Source organism: Empidonax traillii, unplaced genomic scaffold (assembly GCF_003031625.1).
Source record: "Empidonax traillii isolate 1590-97213 ecotype Southwest subspecies unplaced genomic scaffold, ASM303162v1 scaffold496:size689020, whole genome shotgun sequence".
In the NCBI taxonomy this organism is placed as follows: domain Eukaryota; kingdom Metazoa; phylum Chordata; class Aves; order Passeriformes; family Tyrannidae; genus Empidonax; species Empidonax traillii.
In genome coordinates this window covers 257,438-275,265 of record NW_020955689.1, presented here as the reverse complement: position 1 = coordinate 275,265, position 17,828 = coordinate 257,438, and the positions used below count along the sequence as shown (strand labels likewise).

General features: G+C 38.1%; 1 protein-coding gene across 1 annotated transcript in view; it reads left to right on the top strand.

The window, feature by feature from the left end:
- CNTNAP2 (contactin associated protein like 2) overlaps positions 1–17,828 on the top strand; it is a gene marked incomplete at its 5' end in the record, with an annotated part of 444,129 nt that overhangs the window by 380,063 nt on the left and 46,238 nt on the right. Inside the window, one exon of the mRNA XM_027896436.1 lies at positions 5,818–5,911. Coding sequence (XP_027752237.1) covers positions 5,818–5,911 — 94 coding nt within the window. The remainder of the gene's footprint in view (positions 1–5,817; positions 5,912–17,828) is intronic.

Here is a 17,828-nt window from a genome sequence, read left to right as displayed (position 1 = left end):
ACTATGGTGCAGTCTGATAGTTCCTGAGTCTGCTTTTCAGAGCAGAGCAAAGGTCTGCAGAGCGTATCAGCAGATTTATCCACCTCACAAATTTGTTACTTATACTGGCTTACACTGAAACTATTTCCTTCTACAGCGTCTTTCCAGTGATGAATGCATGTGTCTTCCTTGGCCTGTGTGATTACTGTTTAATATCATTTTTATTGGAATTAAAGAAACAAGGAGAGAACAAAAGAATCATTAAGTATTTCCAGAGTCCAAGATGAAGCTAAAAAAGTCAAAACCTAACATGAAATAGGTGTTTTCCATTATATGGCAGCACACACTGGACAAATTAATGCCCTGTGAAAGTCATCTTTAGGTACCTGAGATAGATCTCTTTAATTTTAATAACTTGGCATTATATGACTTGCTAGTGCTTCTGTTAACATTTATTGTAATTCATCTATTAAAGAGAGCAATAAAAAGTCAACAGATATGTGAAAGAAGTATCAGAGAGTTGTTTCAGTCGAAGCTGGCCAGAATAAATAGTACCCTTTTCCTTATCAGTGCTTCTATTACATTTTGAGTTAAATATCTACATTTCCAATTTCTAATTTTATACCAATTTTTGTATTTTTTAGAGAGAACTAAATTATCTCTGTCATTATTTAGCAGAGCAACAGCAGGTGTATATACAAACTTACTGTACGTATAGGATTCAAGTTTAAAAAAAAAAAAAAACAAACACACTTTTTTTAAATTTTTTTTGTCTTCATCCTATGCTGATCACATTTTAATTTAAATCCTGCCCCCTCCCCCCCCAAAAAAGAGATTTTATCATAAAATGCTGTGATTGATCTTTATTTAAGGGAAAAAAAACCTCCAAAAGGCTAAATCAATGCATTAAACCAACAAAACAGATTTGGAGTGATTCCTAAAACAATATTGACTATACCTCTATAGACATTTCATCTGAAGAGCTCAAAGCACAACGCAGAGCTTTAGTTTGCCTTACATTATGCTGGTGAGGTATGTGCCTCCTTCTGTGTTCCACACGAGCAGTGAGGCTGCAAGTCTGAGAGTCTAAGGCAGTAAAAAATTCTGGGTTTATGGCCCTGCCTATTTCTCTGGATCCACTATTCATTTACAGTCTATGGCGTGTCCCTGCTCCAGCTCTGATCTGATCCACAGTGTCCTGGGTCAAGGACCTAACCCGGCAGGAAAAGATCAGCAGAGCACTAGTGCCACACTAAGGAAGGAGCTGAATTGCAGTGCCAGTAGCCATGATCAACCTAAGGAATTACACAATCACCAGTCAAATCTACTCCTTTTCTTTTGTACTGAAAAAATAAACAAATAAATATAATCACAATAATGAAAATATTGAAATGTTGTTTGTAAGGGTTTTTCCCTAACCTTTTGGGAGGGAAATAGTCATCTATATTTCACCAATACAAAGCTGTAATATGTCCAATTTGATTTTCAAAATCAGCTTCCTGCTTTCTCCTACTGTGCTATACTGCTTGGGTACTTGGGAGGAGCTCAATCTAATCACCTGTTTGGTTATTATTTTCATGCTGAGTCTATTCTAACATTGTAGGCATTTTTGAGCAGAAACCTTCTTTTTGTTATGCATTACTGTAGAACTTAGCAGAAAAAGCCCTTGTCCAGGACTTGAGAAGCTTTTTCAAGCAAGTCATAAATCATCATAATAATACAAAAGAGAAATACTAACATTGATCATGATGATTACACATCAGATTCTTTATCCTACTATTACTGAAGTCAATAGCAAAACTGTATTGACTTCAGATGGTGTGATATTATGCCTTACAGCATGTTATTCCATTTGACTTTGACAATATTTTTTTGTAAAGTGTCTTCAGCATAAAGAAAACTCTAAACTTTATAGCAGTGCACACACACAGACTGGATTGAAAATGATACAGATGTAGATATATCCACGGGGTGAATATAATGTATGCATATGTGTAGATACCTTTTTTTTCCCCAAGACTCCTAAGGTGATGTAGGCCTTGTGTTTGCACTTGGATTGGTATGTTCGTTCATCTCAGAATGCATGTCAAGATTAGTTTCATTGTCTAAGTGAACAGTAATTTAAAAGAAATAACATTTTACTGAACTTTTTGCTTAAATCCAAGCAACTTCAGATGAAGGCAGTCTGCCTTGGTGTGATGTGACTTGAGAACTGAAACTGCAAGTTCCTCAGAAACTGCCACCCACTTTCATCTGTGTGACACTCAAAGCCACACTGTGTAGTTATATTAAGCTCAAATGAAATTAATTAGTTTTTAAAGAAAAGTAGCTGTAATGAAAAATCTTAAATATAATTTTAAAACTGTAATTTAATACAAATTCATGACACCAAAGTCTGCGTATGCAGAGGTTCTATTTAATTTTCATTAAATAATGTAATAACTTTTTTCAAATGTCATTTGACACTAGTAATTCCTTTTTTATTATGTGCCTTATATTGAACTGATAGGCTTGTATTTCATACTGAGACTGCAGATGGTCTGTTCCAGCTGCTTACACTAGAGCACCCACTGGATGGCAGTCACATACAACTTTGGAAGGAATTCAGCATAGTACTTTAACTCACAGCCCTGTGAAGAAACCGTGGTTTCAGTGCCTCTAGGGGAAAAAAAAAATTTCTTTTGTTAGATAATGCTAGTTTAATACAAAGACAAGCAATAAAAGTGAGAGGACAGAAATTTCACTATTCCCTGGCTGTTGTTGTCTTGTGGTGCACCATTTCGTTCCAGGTGCCAGGATTAGAGACGGGTGTAGCCCAAAGCTGGCTGTGGAAAGCAACACAGGTGTCCTCTACGAAATGGAGGAAAAAAATGCCAGAGCAGAACCTACCTCTGTCACTGATCACAAATGCTTGCCCCAGAAAATCAGCATAAACAGTTTTTAAATAGAGATTTATTTTAACCAGGAACCAAAAACAACCTAAAACTTCAGTCATTAAACCTTGAAAACAGCCCACAGCTGAACCCATTTAAAATCTTTCTTTGGCTTCAGTGAGATCTGGAAAATACGTGTGAGTGGATAGATTCAATTATTCATTCAGTACACGAGATCAGTTTAAACAAATAAACCTTTGCAGTAAAGTGGCTGTACCTGTTAGAGCCGGCAATGTAGCACAGCATTAGTCTTGTTCTTACAATCCCTGATTCCTGCTGCAGGATTTTCTGCCTCTGCACCGTGATGGAATGCTCTGCTGTGGTGAAGTCCCAAGAGGAAACGAGGTCACTAGAAGAACTTTTTTATTATTATTATTTTAATCTGGCCAAAATTACTGCTGACTAACCTGTTCCAAGGTGAGGAAAATTAGGGCCTTTCCACATCCTGAACACTAACTGAAGACAAAGGGAGTTTCATCACACCACAGCTGGCAGGCTTTGATATTCTATATTTGTCCCGTGAATGCTCACATAGGTTCATCGTTTAAATTGACTTTTCATTTTGATGTGTGTCCTGCAGACAATTAGTGTACTCGGGTATAGGCAGCCTGTACAGTAGGCAGGGATGATTTTTTATTACTTGTTAATAGTTACTCTAATGGAGTAACACCTGGACAGATTTAGGATACCCACAATGCACTGATAAATTAGATCATAGATTGATAATTATTATTGTAATTTATTCTTATTTTATCAGAATTATGATCATCTGATCAACACCACTGCTCAGATTCCAAATCACAACAAAAAGAAATATTAAACATTGCTCCAGGCTGATTTTGAAAATGGAAGAACATGAATATTGGTGATGCTGATAGATACCAATGTATGTGGTAATATACCAGATTATTTTATGAGTTACTTCAGCTTATTTTAAGTCATATTTATAAAAGGAAAACCTAGGAGATGAATCCTGTGTATGTATCAGAAATAATTCCACCACATGCAAAGGTTAAAGTTTTCACCAGTCTTTTCCTGATACAGCTTTCTAAAGCCCACACCTTTCATTTAATGACCTTAAAGGTAAATACCATGACAGATATGAGCCATTTCTATTTGTTTTATGAAATAAGAGAGGAATATTTTTTTCATCTGATATGCCTGCAGTTCCCATTGACAGTGGATCTGACACTTGTAATGTTGGATGCTGGAACACATATTTCCCTTCCACCAGGCAAGCCAATAGTGAGCATTAACTGGAGTCTGTACTTAGTGGAATTAGCTATGGTTAAGGTTGAGATCTGTTTTGTATTTTAACTCTTTGTATTCACTTGACTACACCCTTTCAAAAATAGTTCTCTTCAATTTGAATTTATATAACTCTAATTTCAGGTAAAACGTATTTTTGCTGTTTATTGAAAGTATGAGGAAAACTGTTGAAGATACTCTGAACAAATGGAAACTTCTTAGTTTCTGAGTAAGAATATGGAAATACGATTTTGAACGTATTTAACTCAAAATAATCAGTATGAATACTAGTTTGATCAATTAGAAATCAATTATGAACAAGACAACTTGCTAGATCTCTTTTGTGATCTGCAGAGACTATTTTTCTTCTCTGTGTACTATGTATATACACCTCTCTTGTAATTTTATGGGGCATTACAAGAAACAGAGGACCCCTCTTCCCCAGTTATTATAGGGCTTTGAGATTATTGCCTCTGCAGACTCATGACCCTGGGAGGCTTTTCAAGTCCCTGAGCTCACAGTGTTCCAGGGTAGCATGAGATTCAGCCCTTCCTTCTTTTCTCTGCTGCCATTCATTTACTTTTAACCACTGAACTGAGCATTTGCAGTACCATTAAAGAAAAATAATCCACAGTAATAACATTTTTAAATTAGAAATATGGCAAAAAAATATGTGAAAATACTGTATGTCCTTTACTGTTGCCATTCCTCCAGAATTACTTCTGCAGTCTATGGTACTCTGCAAAGTCTTAAATCACATATATGAGTTTCTCTCCTGTTTTGTGGCAAGGTAAGGCCAGAATAAAATAAACAATTGTTGTTATGTCCTATTTAAGCCTGTGTAATAAACACATAAACCTGAGAAAATAAATAACAACAGCAAAGGTAAAAATTCACCCCGATTACCTTTATGAAATATGAACATCAAAACTCTATTAATCTATATTAAACTATCTTAATAGCACTATTTCTAAGCATAGGCAATTCATTTTATTACTCTCTTTCTTCCTATTTTTTTGTTAAATAGCTAAAAACCAGGGGGAAATAATGCTAATGTAATGTGTCATATCGGGGACAATACGTGTTTCCTATAAACTATTTAGCTAAGTTGATTACTCTTGAATTTATTTTTTAGGTTTCAGTAGGTGTCATCACCATCGAATAGCACAATATTTTCAACAAGAAAATAACAAACATGAAGTGCCAAAAAGCATATCTTATTAATTTATGACTTTTCTGAAAGAAAAGGAGAATGCCTAGTCTCGAATTCCCAGCTGTTTAAATCTGGAATTAGCAGTAACATAGGTCCCAAATGGAAATCTGTTTCTATGGAAATAGTAATTTGTTTTATTTTTGATGCTGTTGCTATTTTTAGCAATTACGTTGAAGCACACGAGCAAAACTGATGTGATTCTACATCAATCAGAAAAAAAAAAAAATTCCAATACCGGTATTCTTTAGGTCTTGGGATCTGTGGAGATGGCAGATAATGAAGAAAGGGTATTTACTGTCAATTTTTCTTTATCAAAATGAAAACAGAGTGTATCAAACAGAGGTGTAAGTGATGGCATAAACTCCATAAGGTAGACCTGATTCAGTAGCACTGTAATAAGCAGATCAGTTCAAAATACTCATGATTTCTTTTCTCTTTCTCCAGCTTGATCACTATCCTCCAACAAGTTACAGCCTGCCAGCCACATCTGACATTCAGTTCAATTCCCCAAAGGCACTCTTCCTAGGAAAAGTTATAGGTAAGATTTCATTTTATACCTGGGACAGTGATGTGTGTCCAGTAGGACACTTGCTGGACGTGTCATTCTCGACCAGAAAGTGGCTACACTGGAGTCATACCTAAAGGAGGGGTTATGTTCACCTGATAACATAGGCTGATGAGCACACAAATTAGTGATTGTCTGCCGTGCATTGAAAAAAAAAAAAAATATGGGCAAAGAGAGGCAACACCATGTTTGTGAAGTTTCATTACCCTCTCAATGACAGGTGGAGGCAATACAAGGAAATTACTGAGACCACTGCTTCTACAAGGAGATATTGAAGTTATTTTGAATATTGTTACTCACTGTGAAGTTTGTACAGTGCCTTTATCCATGCAGACAGCTTTCTTATCCCAGTACATCCTCCTGTGGCATAACTGTCCCTTAGCACTCAGCAAAATCACCACCCTCTCACAGTAAGGCCCACCAATGAGGTCCTTTGGAAGTCTCTAACATCTCATCTGGATATTTTCTATCCCTTTTATGGACCTCATGGTTATTTCCCAGTGCAGCAGCTTCCTGGAGAGCTGCCCAGATGAACTCAAGAGGCAATACAGATGCATCTGAAACTGCTTTGGACTCATTTTTAGGCCATCCTACATGCTATTGCTTAATTTTTCTGCTACTGACATCTTACATGAATATCAAGGTTTACTCACTTCAAGAATCAATTATTCCCAACATTTACAACTTGTGAGGAGGGCTTTTCCCTCCCTTTTCTGAGATGAAGGAGTATTAATGTTATTTCTTCTAAGCACTTTGTACAGAGATGAGGTTGCTTAAATTGCAGTGAGGGTTTAACCCAGAAAATTGTAAATTTTTCTTTTTTTACTGGTATAAGATGTTTATGTGTGAATCCCACGCACTGATTTTTGAAGTGGAAAAGTATTTGACCACACAGCTAATGTGCCTTTTTGAAGATACACTGTTTTGTTTTTAAAAGTTAACATGTTGAACTTCTGTGAAACAGGAAATGAAAATCCTTTAAAATGTTTGGTCATCAAAAGAGTCATGAGCTGTTTTCTGGTATTCTCCAAGTCAGTTCTGTTGAGAGTACAAAAGATGATGCAGTCTGATTTTGGTCAATATTTGGAAACAGGATGCATTCCCACCTCATTGCACTTCATTAGAGCAATTGGACTGGAGCTGACTGTCTGACTCAGACAGGCTCATGGCGTCTTCATACATTAATTCAAAGTGAGGAGACAGAGACCTCAGGCAGAGCCTTCAGAAGCTGAAATAGCTCTGCAGGAAAGGAATGGCGTTCCTGGCATTGAATACTTAATTTTTCTAATAGCATGGGATTATATTAGCACTTTGCAAATATGATTCTTTTGCTTTTTCCTCTCTGCTTATGTTACTGTCTTTGCAAAAAAGACAAAAGAACAATAAGCAAAAGAACATATCAGTAACAAACAAAAGAAACACACAAAAAAAGCCTTTTATTCTTTCTACCAAAGAAAAATCGAACTTCTTTGCAGAGAGATGGATTTCCTGATGTAAAATTGTTGTGCAACTGACCATGTCTACTGATAAACTTCACTGTGCAGCTCTCAGAATGATGCTGGATGAGAGAAGAGCAGAGTTAACACGGTTACCCAAGGGCAGCAGTTTGAAGGGCAAAGTAGACACAGAATTCGGTATCGTTAAAGCTTCTAATTGTCCCATCATACTGAGTAGGCATATTTTAGTGGCCCAGAGGGATTAAAACCAGTAGAAGATCAGGACACATAGATCAAATTACAATTTGTACCCACCTGCAATTACATTCTCTAAATGGGCAATATGGGAGTAGACTCCCATTTCACTGCTAGTCTGGCATCAGCTGCATTCAGTTTCTGTTGTTCCCATACTATGCAATTCTCATTTGTCATCAAAAAATGAACGCAAGACCCTATTTTTAAAGACAGATGGGTTTTTGAAAAGCACTCTGGAACAATCTTACTAAGAAACTGATCTTCTGTCTGTCTTATTTCCATTTTTATTAGTGTTATTTGCATAGGACCAGCTTCTGCCACAGATGCTCTTGCTGTGATAGATAGGTTTTTTGCTACCCAACAGAAATGATCCCTTGTACAACACCTACCACAATGCAACATCACTTTCTGCTCTAGGTGTTGCAACAATATAGTTGGTTAATAAAAGTTGGTTGCCTCATAACCATTCATAACAGCAGGAGGGTCAAATCAGAAACAACAACAACAAAAAATAATTGAATTGCAGTTGTAAACAAGGAGAATTTCTTCTTTAAGTTGAGGTGTTTTCTGCTTTCTTGAAATAATTTTTTAAAAAGTGCAGTTATTCACTGGCTTGGAGAACACTGATGTAAAATAATTTTAGCCTTCTGGGAAACTGAAGATAAAGGCATTTAGTATATAATTCTTACTCAGGTAAAATGGATTATGATTTGAGGTGTGAAATAAAGCTGAAAGACACAAAGACTGAAAAATCCTGTTTTACATGCATGTGTAGTAACAAAAATAATAGCTCTAGAGAAATGCAGGATTTTATAAAAATTATAGAAAGGTAATGTTAATGTTTCAAGGAAGTTCTTTAATCTGTTTTTTAGATAGGCTTTAATGGCTGATACAGACAAGACAAGAGGGGAAAGCTGGCTATCTGGATGACCAGCTGTAAAGAGGAAAAAAAAACCAAAAATTAGACAACGTGACAGGAATCTACATTTTCATTTAGGCTGGAGCTTGAGGCTCATTACTAAGGTAGAATAGAGCAAAGGTTTGACTTTTCTATTAAGTGGAAAATTTCACTGGATGCAATACTCAGGTTTGTCTTCACATCCTTTTTGGAGACCTGTACTGTCATAGTCCGTACTTTATTACTAAAAGTGGAGTATTTCTTTGGTTGTAATATGCATTTATAAAGAATTAGCTCCACGTAATTAAACACTACTTTTTGTAAAAGTATCATTCTGGTAAACAGAAATAATGTGAGAGTTTCTAAATGGGATATATGATTGAGCACAGAAACACCAAGGTCAGGCAAGAGCTGCTCTTGAGAAAGTGTCAGGGAGGTAAGGGAAATGTTCTCCTTATCTTTTTTTCATCTCCAGCAACCACTCTGAATTAAATTAGATCTTTTCAGAAATACTTTAATATCCACTTGGAAACAATTGACATAATACAAGTCATCTATAACACAGGTTATCCATTTCAGAACTGACAGCTACCCCTGCAGTTAATCTCTGTAGGCTCTGTTTATGTCTCTACCTCAAGCTAGTGGTCTTCAGGTACTTCCAGTAAGAGTAGCCAAAAGGGACCTATCAGGTCTCCCTTCCTTCTTACAAAGCAGCTGCCATCACTCTACAGCTACAGAGTCATCCTAGAAATCAACCCCAGGGGCCTGGATTCTTTTCTCAAAAGGCAGTTTCCTTGAGAAGGGGTGGTAGAAGGTCCATTCCTAGATGGGTTTTTTTTTCCTGGTGTTAATGTAAGGATATTTATTGTTCCCTGACTGGAGTTTCTTTCTTTCTTTACCGGGCTGTGTGGTGAAAATATAATTGGCCAGGAGACATTTCTCTGGATTCACTGTGACAGTCACCACCTTGCACAGGTGGGAGGTAACACCATCTTACATCTAGCCCATTAATTAGTTTCAAATGTGCAAAGGAGAGAACACAGAAATACTCTAAAAAAATTAGGAGATAAATGACATCACTCATGTGGCTTAGGGAAAGTATAGAAATGAGAACTGCTTTTTTTTTTTTTTTTTTGCGTGGAACCTATCCACAAATAGCAACTGAATAGTAGGAGGCAAAAGCTCAAAATCCTTTGAATTTCCAGCAGGTAAAATGGCAATTATTCCAAGAGGTAATAATTCTTTACTCCTAGAAAAGGTACTTTCTTTTCTATAGAACAAGCCTGGCAGATGCTTCAACACTTGGGGCTGAATAACAGCAATGACCTACGAATTCACCTGTTCATCTCATAATTTATCCTACCAAAGCCATCACACACTTTCAAAACCAGCTTTGGTGTTCATGTTTACATGAAACTGCAGAGTTTTATCACTTAGGGGCTTTTTTTCATGCTGATGAATGAACATTTCATCTCTTTGAGAAGATTAACCATCATTGAAAAGGGGGCTTTGATAGCCTTGATAAAAAAATTCTGTAAAGGACATCATCATAATTGGTGCTCAGTTTGAGTATGCTGCTAGACATTGACATCATCTGACGGGAAATTAACATTAATCAAATAAAACATTGAACCAAAATACCAGTTTAGAATTAGATCTCTGATACTGTAAGGTATTTGCTCAGCTCTCACATTTGGATCCTAGAAGACAGTGCAGAGCTGTAAATAGATCATGAATAATCTGAAAGCATTCTTCTGCTGCACATCTTTGACACGTATCTACTACTCCTTCATGATCATAATGAGGTTAAAACTTCATTGTACATGTTAGCAGTGTGGCAGTCAGAGCTCCAGAGCTTGAGCTCTGCTGCTCTTCCTTCATCTTACAGTGTAGACAGGCAGTCTGAGAGCAGGGTAGCTTAGCCTACTTTCACTGATAATGAGCAGAAAATAGCTAGCATGCAGAAAATTCATCCACTAACTTACTTCAAAGTAAATGCCTGCCGCTTCATTTCTGAGCACCGGTATTAACATTCAGTACTGTAATACTCAGTGAGAATACATATTGTCAAATTAGGAGCCCTCCTCCTGCAGTAGATAGCAGTTGAATATTAAAAACGTGCTTTCCCCTGCATGAGTCACGTAAGAGTTCCCATACAAAAATATAACATCTGGACAATATTCCTTCTCCTGCTGCTCCTATATAATACTATCAGCCTGGTTGAAACAGCTCTGGGATTTAATATTGTCTGTCCCTCTGGTCTCAGATCTGTCTATCTGTCAGTAGCACACTCTTTGAAGTGTTTCAGGTAAAGGTGGAAATGTTCCAAAGCTCTTCTAATTAAAAACAGACCAAAGAAAAAGCCAATTTTTTTTTCCAGACCTTTGGTTTTGATCTGTCTGGTTTCTCTGAGAAATCCTACCTACAAACCCCATTCAGAAAGGACTGTTTTCCAGCTACAGGTGTCCCATCCAAGGGACATGATAAACACTTTGAATTTCCAGAACTTCTAAGGCAGAAATAAGAGTAGTCCAAGTGAATTTTATCTTTTGTTTGAGAACTGAAGAAGAGAAACCAAGAACATCCATTGATGCCATTCGCCTCTCAGCATACATGCAGCATCTTCTTTCCATTTTTCAGAATACTGTGAGATTCAGCTGCTGCAGCACTGGCCAGCTGGCAGCTCCAGAGAGGCAGAAGGCAGACCCCAGACAAGTTGGACTAAATTAGCTGCTATGGTAATCACAATTGTCATAAGTATAGCCAGCTCTGCTCTTCCAAAAAATTAGCTGGAGTCATTTCCTCCCATAGACTTTTCACTCCCAGCCTTCAGGTGATTCTTTGTCCCTCAGGCCCTGTCACATACTTTTTACTGGCAACTGCCCTTTTCATTTCCTGTTGCACTATTCTGTGTGAGAAGACTTCACTCATTACTAGTCTTCAAATCTTCTGTGGGCACTCAACAACTCCAGAAGGTCAACCTCCCTTTTTTTACTTATGGTCTTCTATCATGCATACCAGCCTGGAACAGGATGCAGGAGTCTCCTAAATTCCTGAATTATTAAGTTCTTTCCCTTTGGGCTTTAATATTACAAAATTGTTTCATATGAATTGTTCTACAGGATCTTGCAGAGAAAATTATCCCATCCCTTTACAGTTCCTTCCAAAGTATGCATCCACTGGCTCTGGAAAAAAAAAATAAAGAAAGAAAGAAAAAAGACAGACTGTAAGAACATTTAATTTAGTTAGTGCCATTCTGAACTGATTATGTGCACTAGTCTTATCTGACATTCAAAACCATGTGATAACGATATTTAAAAGTAATGGAATAAATTGAAAACTTAAACTTCAGTAATTAGAGTAACCTTTTCCTAACTTCTGTATTTTGTTGAGGTGACATGTCTTAGTTATACAATTTTTCCCTACCATGGGAAGACAGGAACTATATCACCTGTACAGTGTACTATCTAATACTAATTTATTTCAAATGCAGCTGCTTTAAAGGGTCAAAGAGAGGAACTGAACATTACAAGGACATCAATAAAACTTGCTGTTGGCCCCATAAAATTATAATGGCATAGATAGCAAAATCAAAGGGCTCAGAGAACCTTCAAGGCTTGTAAAATATATATTAAAAAAAAAAAAAAGTTGAAAGTAGAGCACCTTATAATTTTCTTCCAAGTATATTTGAAGGAAAAATAAAAAATTAGAAGTTCCCTAAGATAACAGAGTGAATTGACAAAAAATTCCCTTTATTAAGCCATAGCAGAAGTCTTAAAATTTTGCATTATTTTACCTGACTTTGTCAACTTCTGCCCGTGTCTCCAGACATAAAACATTTACAAATAATGTGAATATGCACTATTTATTTTATCAGAAATAGCTACAGAAGTATCATTCTGGCCAGATTGTTTGGGCTGAGGGTGCAGATTATTTACAGGCCATTCTTTGTCAGGACAGGTAAAGAAATTATGTCTAATTGAAAATTCATTCATTGTTTGACAACTGAAAAAAAGCTCAAGTTTTATCTGATACTTGTAAAAAAACATCGTCTAGCCTGATCAAAATATTGCAATTGAAACTCTCATCTTTGGTCAGATGTTTATAATCTCTCAAAAAAATTGTGTGCCTGCATGTCTGTGGTCTGACTGGGAGAGGTTGTCAGACAGATAAGTGACCTGCGTCCCATGTTTTAGAAGACCACTAGGATCAAGCCAACCTTCTCCCTCCACAGCTGTATTAATTTTCATTCCCATCATTAATAATTTAAAGGGGCCTGTGTCCTCTTCTGATCTGCAATGGCCTCTTATACCAGAAGCACTGGAAATGTCCGAGAACCTGGAGAAAGTTTTCTCAGATTGCTGGAGAACCTGGGAAGAGCAAGGGTTGTGAGAGTTTCTGGAGCATGAACTAGATAGGAATTTCGTGGTATGTGCTACCATGCCAGAAATAATAAACCTCTAAAAGGAGTGTAGGACCATGGATACAAGCAAAGTGCTGTCCTAATGCACCTTTGCACACTGGGGCTCAGAGCTGCCTTAGGTCTGGACAGGTTTCATTCTCAGAGAAGCCTGGGCTTGTCCATGCAGTTTTAAGGTGTCCAGATTTTTAGGATGAAATTTTATCTCGGTTCAAAGGCTCAACACAATCATCTTTGCTCTACTAAAATCTGCTTTGATCTTCAGACTAAAGTAGACCTTATATAGAATGTAAAGGAAGTCTGTATCACAATGCTGAAACGTGTCAGTCAGTCACCAAAGAGGGGAAGAAAGAATCTTGCCCCTCATTGAAGGGCAAAGTTTTATATCTAAGGAAATGAAACAAATTGTTTTAATTTAGTAATTCAGATTGTTTTCTGGATCAGAAATAGTAGAAGACATTTTGGAGGTTAAGATGGAAAACTATCTGAACCCTCACAAGTTTTCAGTTTTACTATAACAGCTAAAATTTTTCACCAAGACACAGGGTCTGAAAAGGCATGTATAGTGAAAGATGATGCTGATTCTGTGAAAAAAAGTATTTTTGATGGTGTGCTATTTGATGAAGGGTTTGAAATTGTTCCATCACGTCTTTTTTTCTTCATCTTTTTTTTGTTTGGTCTTAAAATACAGCATCTTATTTAAATGTTTTTTAAAAAAATTTAGAAGCTTCAAGGCTGTTTTATAGTACTAAGGATGGGATGGGATGGGATGGGATGGGATGGGATGGGATGGGATGGGACGGGACAGGACTAGGGACAGCATGGTTTTTAAATAGTTTCCTGAATAGCGACAGTCAATGTCACTAATGGCTCCTCTTTCTCTAGCTTGGTTGTTTATTCTGATACTAAATTTGACATATTAGTAGCAGTATTATGCCATTGACCATGACAGTCACTGATCCTTAGATTTAGATGCCATAATAAAACTCTATTTAATCTGCAGTACAGTGATTAGTTCATAAACACCTCATTTAAATACAACAGGAATAAACTGACAATTTTACAACTTTCTCATGAGATTCTTTGCAATACAGGTGATAATGTGACTGATGAAGCTAGGAATAGACTACTATTTCTGTATCAATTAGGCCAGGAATTAGAGACTTTCTTTACATTTTTCATAGGTAACATCTGAAGTTTCCCTCTAATTTAAATGTAGACAAAAATACTCATTTAATTAGATATCAGCCAAATTTGAAATCCTGACACCACAGAATGAGAGTTAAAGGTTGCAAAGGACATGCAAAGGCTACTGAATAAGCCACCCTCTATATATGAACAGCATATGGGAAAAATCAGCAGTGTATCAGTGGCTGAAACTGCTCTGAGTTTAGAAGTGCAGAAGTGTTCTAGTGACTGCAAAAGCTGCAAGGGAAATAGAGGGACATGAACTTCAAATACAGCTTCTTAAACTGTTTTGCTTTCTCTTAGGTAAACCCAAACATCACTTTGCACGCAGCAAGGGAAGTGACATCGTCGTTTCACAAGGCACATGACCTTGACGAGTTTCTACGCCAGAATGAGAAGGCAGTGTTTTTAAGCAACGTCGTAGCTTTATGTCAGCTGAAGCAAATAGCATTTTAAACTGGCATACTTTCCAATGCTTCCTTTACCTTGAGAAAGAAGCCTATGCAGCAGCTCTCCATTAAGCGCCTGCAAACTTGCAGGAATCCACAGATTTCTCTCCATTAATGTGTGGAGCATATCTTAATTGCTGAAGTCTGTTATCTTGACTTTGCAATAGTGCCCCTCGAGGGATGAAGGAATGCCTGGCTGGTAGCTCAGTTTGCATTGCATCTGGTACCTGGGTATTGCCCGTGGTGTGCCACATCCTTTCTGCTGAGGAATGCACTGAAACCCTTGCACTGAATTTATGAATGACCTTTTCTGCTGGAATTAGAATAATAGGCTGCACCCTGTCCTCATACAGGAAAATAAAATCAATGGGAAATGTTAAGAGATGCATTGCATTTTCACTTTATTCTGAGGGGATTGGAGAGGGAGTGGAGAACAGGAAGAGTGGGACATGATGAGCTTGACAGACACCCAGCTTGTGTTCAGACCTGGATCTTTCCTCTTTCTTGTTTCCTTCATCAAGAATTATCTAGTAAGGGTTTATCACAATGTTCAGACGCCATCCCCTATTCCCAGTGTCATTCCTTTACCAACAGTGCTGCACACCCAGCTCTCTCTGCACTGGTTTTGTGGCTTTTCAATGGTGTGCATACACAGCAAATCCATTTCTATTGCTTCCAAGCTGGCCATTTCCAGTTCTTCCTTAAGACTCACATATAACTGTTATTTAAAAAAAAAAAAAAAAAATTTCTACATAATCATCAAAATAATGTGTTCAGTCAAATTAAATGCCAAATTAAACATATGCCAAATCATAGTATAGGACAGCCAAGTACAAATTCTTGTGTACATGAGTTCCCCTGAACTTGTCTTCCAGTTCCCAGCCTGCCTACCTTTGAGCTTTCCCACAGCTGCATTTGAGGGCAACAGGCTTAGGACTCCTCTTCTTACAAAAAATTATACTGCATTTCAATAATGCTTCAGTTGATTTAGCTTTCTTCAGAGTAAAAGAAATTCGAGGAGTTTTCCTCATACACACACTTGCTACAGGCGTCTTGCCTAGACCGTATCTCCCTTCTCCTCCTACCCTCCTCTGACTCCCCTTACTACCCTCCCTCCTTCCCTCTAGCTCCAGCTCATGTATAAATTCGCATCAGGCAGATTTTGTCTCAGCAATACTCAGGTCAGGCTGCACCCTGTTCCTGCAGCTGGATTCAGAGTGTCCTGTCTCTGCTGCTGTGGACCCAGCTCCTTCTCCTCTCTGCTCTTACACATTTCAGTAGCCCTCAGGCTCCCACGCACCCAGAGCTGTGGCGTGATCTGTAAAGCATGGCCAAGAGCTGCGGGTCAGCTTTCTCCAGGCTCTTGGCAGGAGCAAATGCTCTTCTTCTTTTCTACCAGAACTCAAATGGAAATTGTCAGACATGTCTATGCTTTGAAAAATGAGTTGCATTTAGTATCAACTGTTTAAACAAATTTCTTTCTGTGAGAATTAAGCAGAAGGGGTGTTTTCTGAGTATCAAGTTCTTAATTGTGAATTTGGGTAAATGTCTCTAGAGGGGGGAAAAAGAGGAAGAGCCAAAGGAACTGAGGTGTGAGAAAAACAGATGTAGGGAACAAAACAGTGGTGACAAATCAGCAGTGTTGGTAAGCTAGAAAGCTGGCTGATGTCAGAATGCCTGTGATCAAACAGGGATGTCCTGCTCTTGTGGTGCCAGATTGGAGGAATGTACAGCTTGGGAAATGGCACTTGATCAGCTGTCCATGGGAGGTACCAATTTTTCCTGTTTCTTTGAGTTGTTCTTACTGCCTGACCATGTCTCAAGCAAGTGAGCAAATATATCTTTACCTCACCCATCTGCTTCTTAATTACTGTGGATTGTCTTCCATTCCCTAACAAAGTCAGATCTGTCAAAATGCACAGCAACTGTCCAGGCTGAGCATATGACAACCTGGCTTCAGTCTGTGCTGCTTTCACAGATCTCAAACTGAGGGCAACAGGGTTTGGGCTGGCACTTTGTCATCCTCTTGGACCTCCAGTCATACTAATTCAGTGTAATGGATGCAACTAGCGACACATTGCTCTCCCTCTCCATATGCAAGGACAAGCTGATGAACAGGATGGTGTGATCACTGCTATGTGATCACTGCTACCCTTGCAGTGACCTCTTCAGTCTGAGCAGCTGACAGAAATCCTCAGCTCCAACCAACAACCTCACTGCTATTTAACTGGTTAACAAATAAGTCAACCAGCCTTTTAAGGCAAACACACCAACTTGTCACGGATTTTCTGAGATGAAAGGACAGGGTCCTCCTACATCCCAGACTCCTGCAATCTCAATCTAGGCTTCACCTTTATTATCTAGACTGCTACGTGAATCAAACTCTTCCTGTTATTAATGAACTGGAGACAGGGAGGAAAGAAATGAAAAAAAATCTGATTTAAATATTTTCTAGTTTTCAGATGGACTCATCTGCAAAAATCCCAAGTTGTTCTGGTCTTTTTTTAAAGGATAATGGGTATTTCTTGTTGCCAGTACTCAGCTCCTCTTGCAGATCCTGGTGCTGAGCATGCTCAAATACAGCCTTTTACAACTGTCCACGTAAAGGGTTTCCACAGATGTGTACCCACTTGCTTGGCAGCTGCTGAAAGAGACAAATTCCTTTTACAGGTCACCCATCACATTCCATTTTTCCAACTCTTCTTCTGACTCGCATCCACTCAGCAGCCCAGCAGGTACTCCGTGCAGGTTGCTGGTCATTCAGAAATCCGGGACAACTCACCACTGTGCCTGTGAAATTAAACTCAGCTTTGCACAGGCCATGAACTGGAACATGCTGTGGCTACATTAACAGACGCACAGCTAAATGTTCTGCCCGGTAAATTCAGCATACCCAGAATATTTCAGCCTCACTGTACATCTGTTGATGTGTCAGACTACACGTTCTCTGTGCATTTTAATGCTGTCAGACATTTGGGCATCACGAAGCTTGCTGTTATAGTGGAACTACCAGCAATATTTAAAGTATTTCTTTTGATCAGTTTCGGAGTGGAGGGAAGTATGGGTAGAAAGAGAAGTGAAGCTTTTTTTAGGGCAAAACAGTCATTGAAGAATTGGTTTTTCAGTCAGCTTAAATCAAGCTGTTTAATCAGTAACAGTGTATTGAAGAAAGGAGGAATCCCTCTTCTTGCCCCACCACAGTCTACCAATCCACAAGACCCAAAGGCCTTCGCCAGCCCTGTGA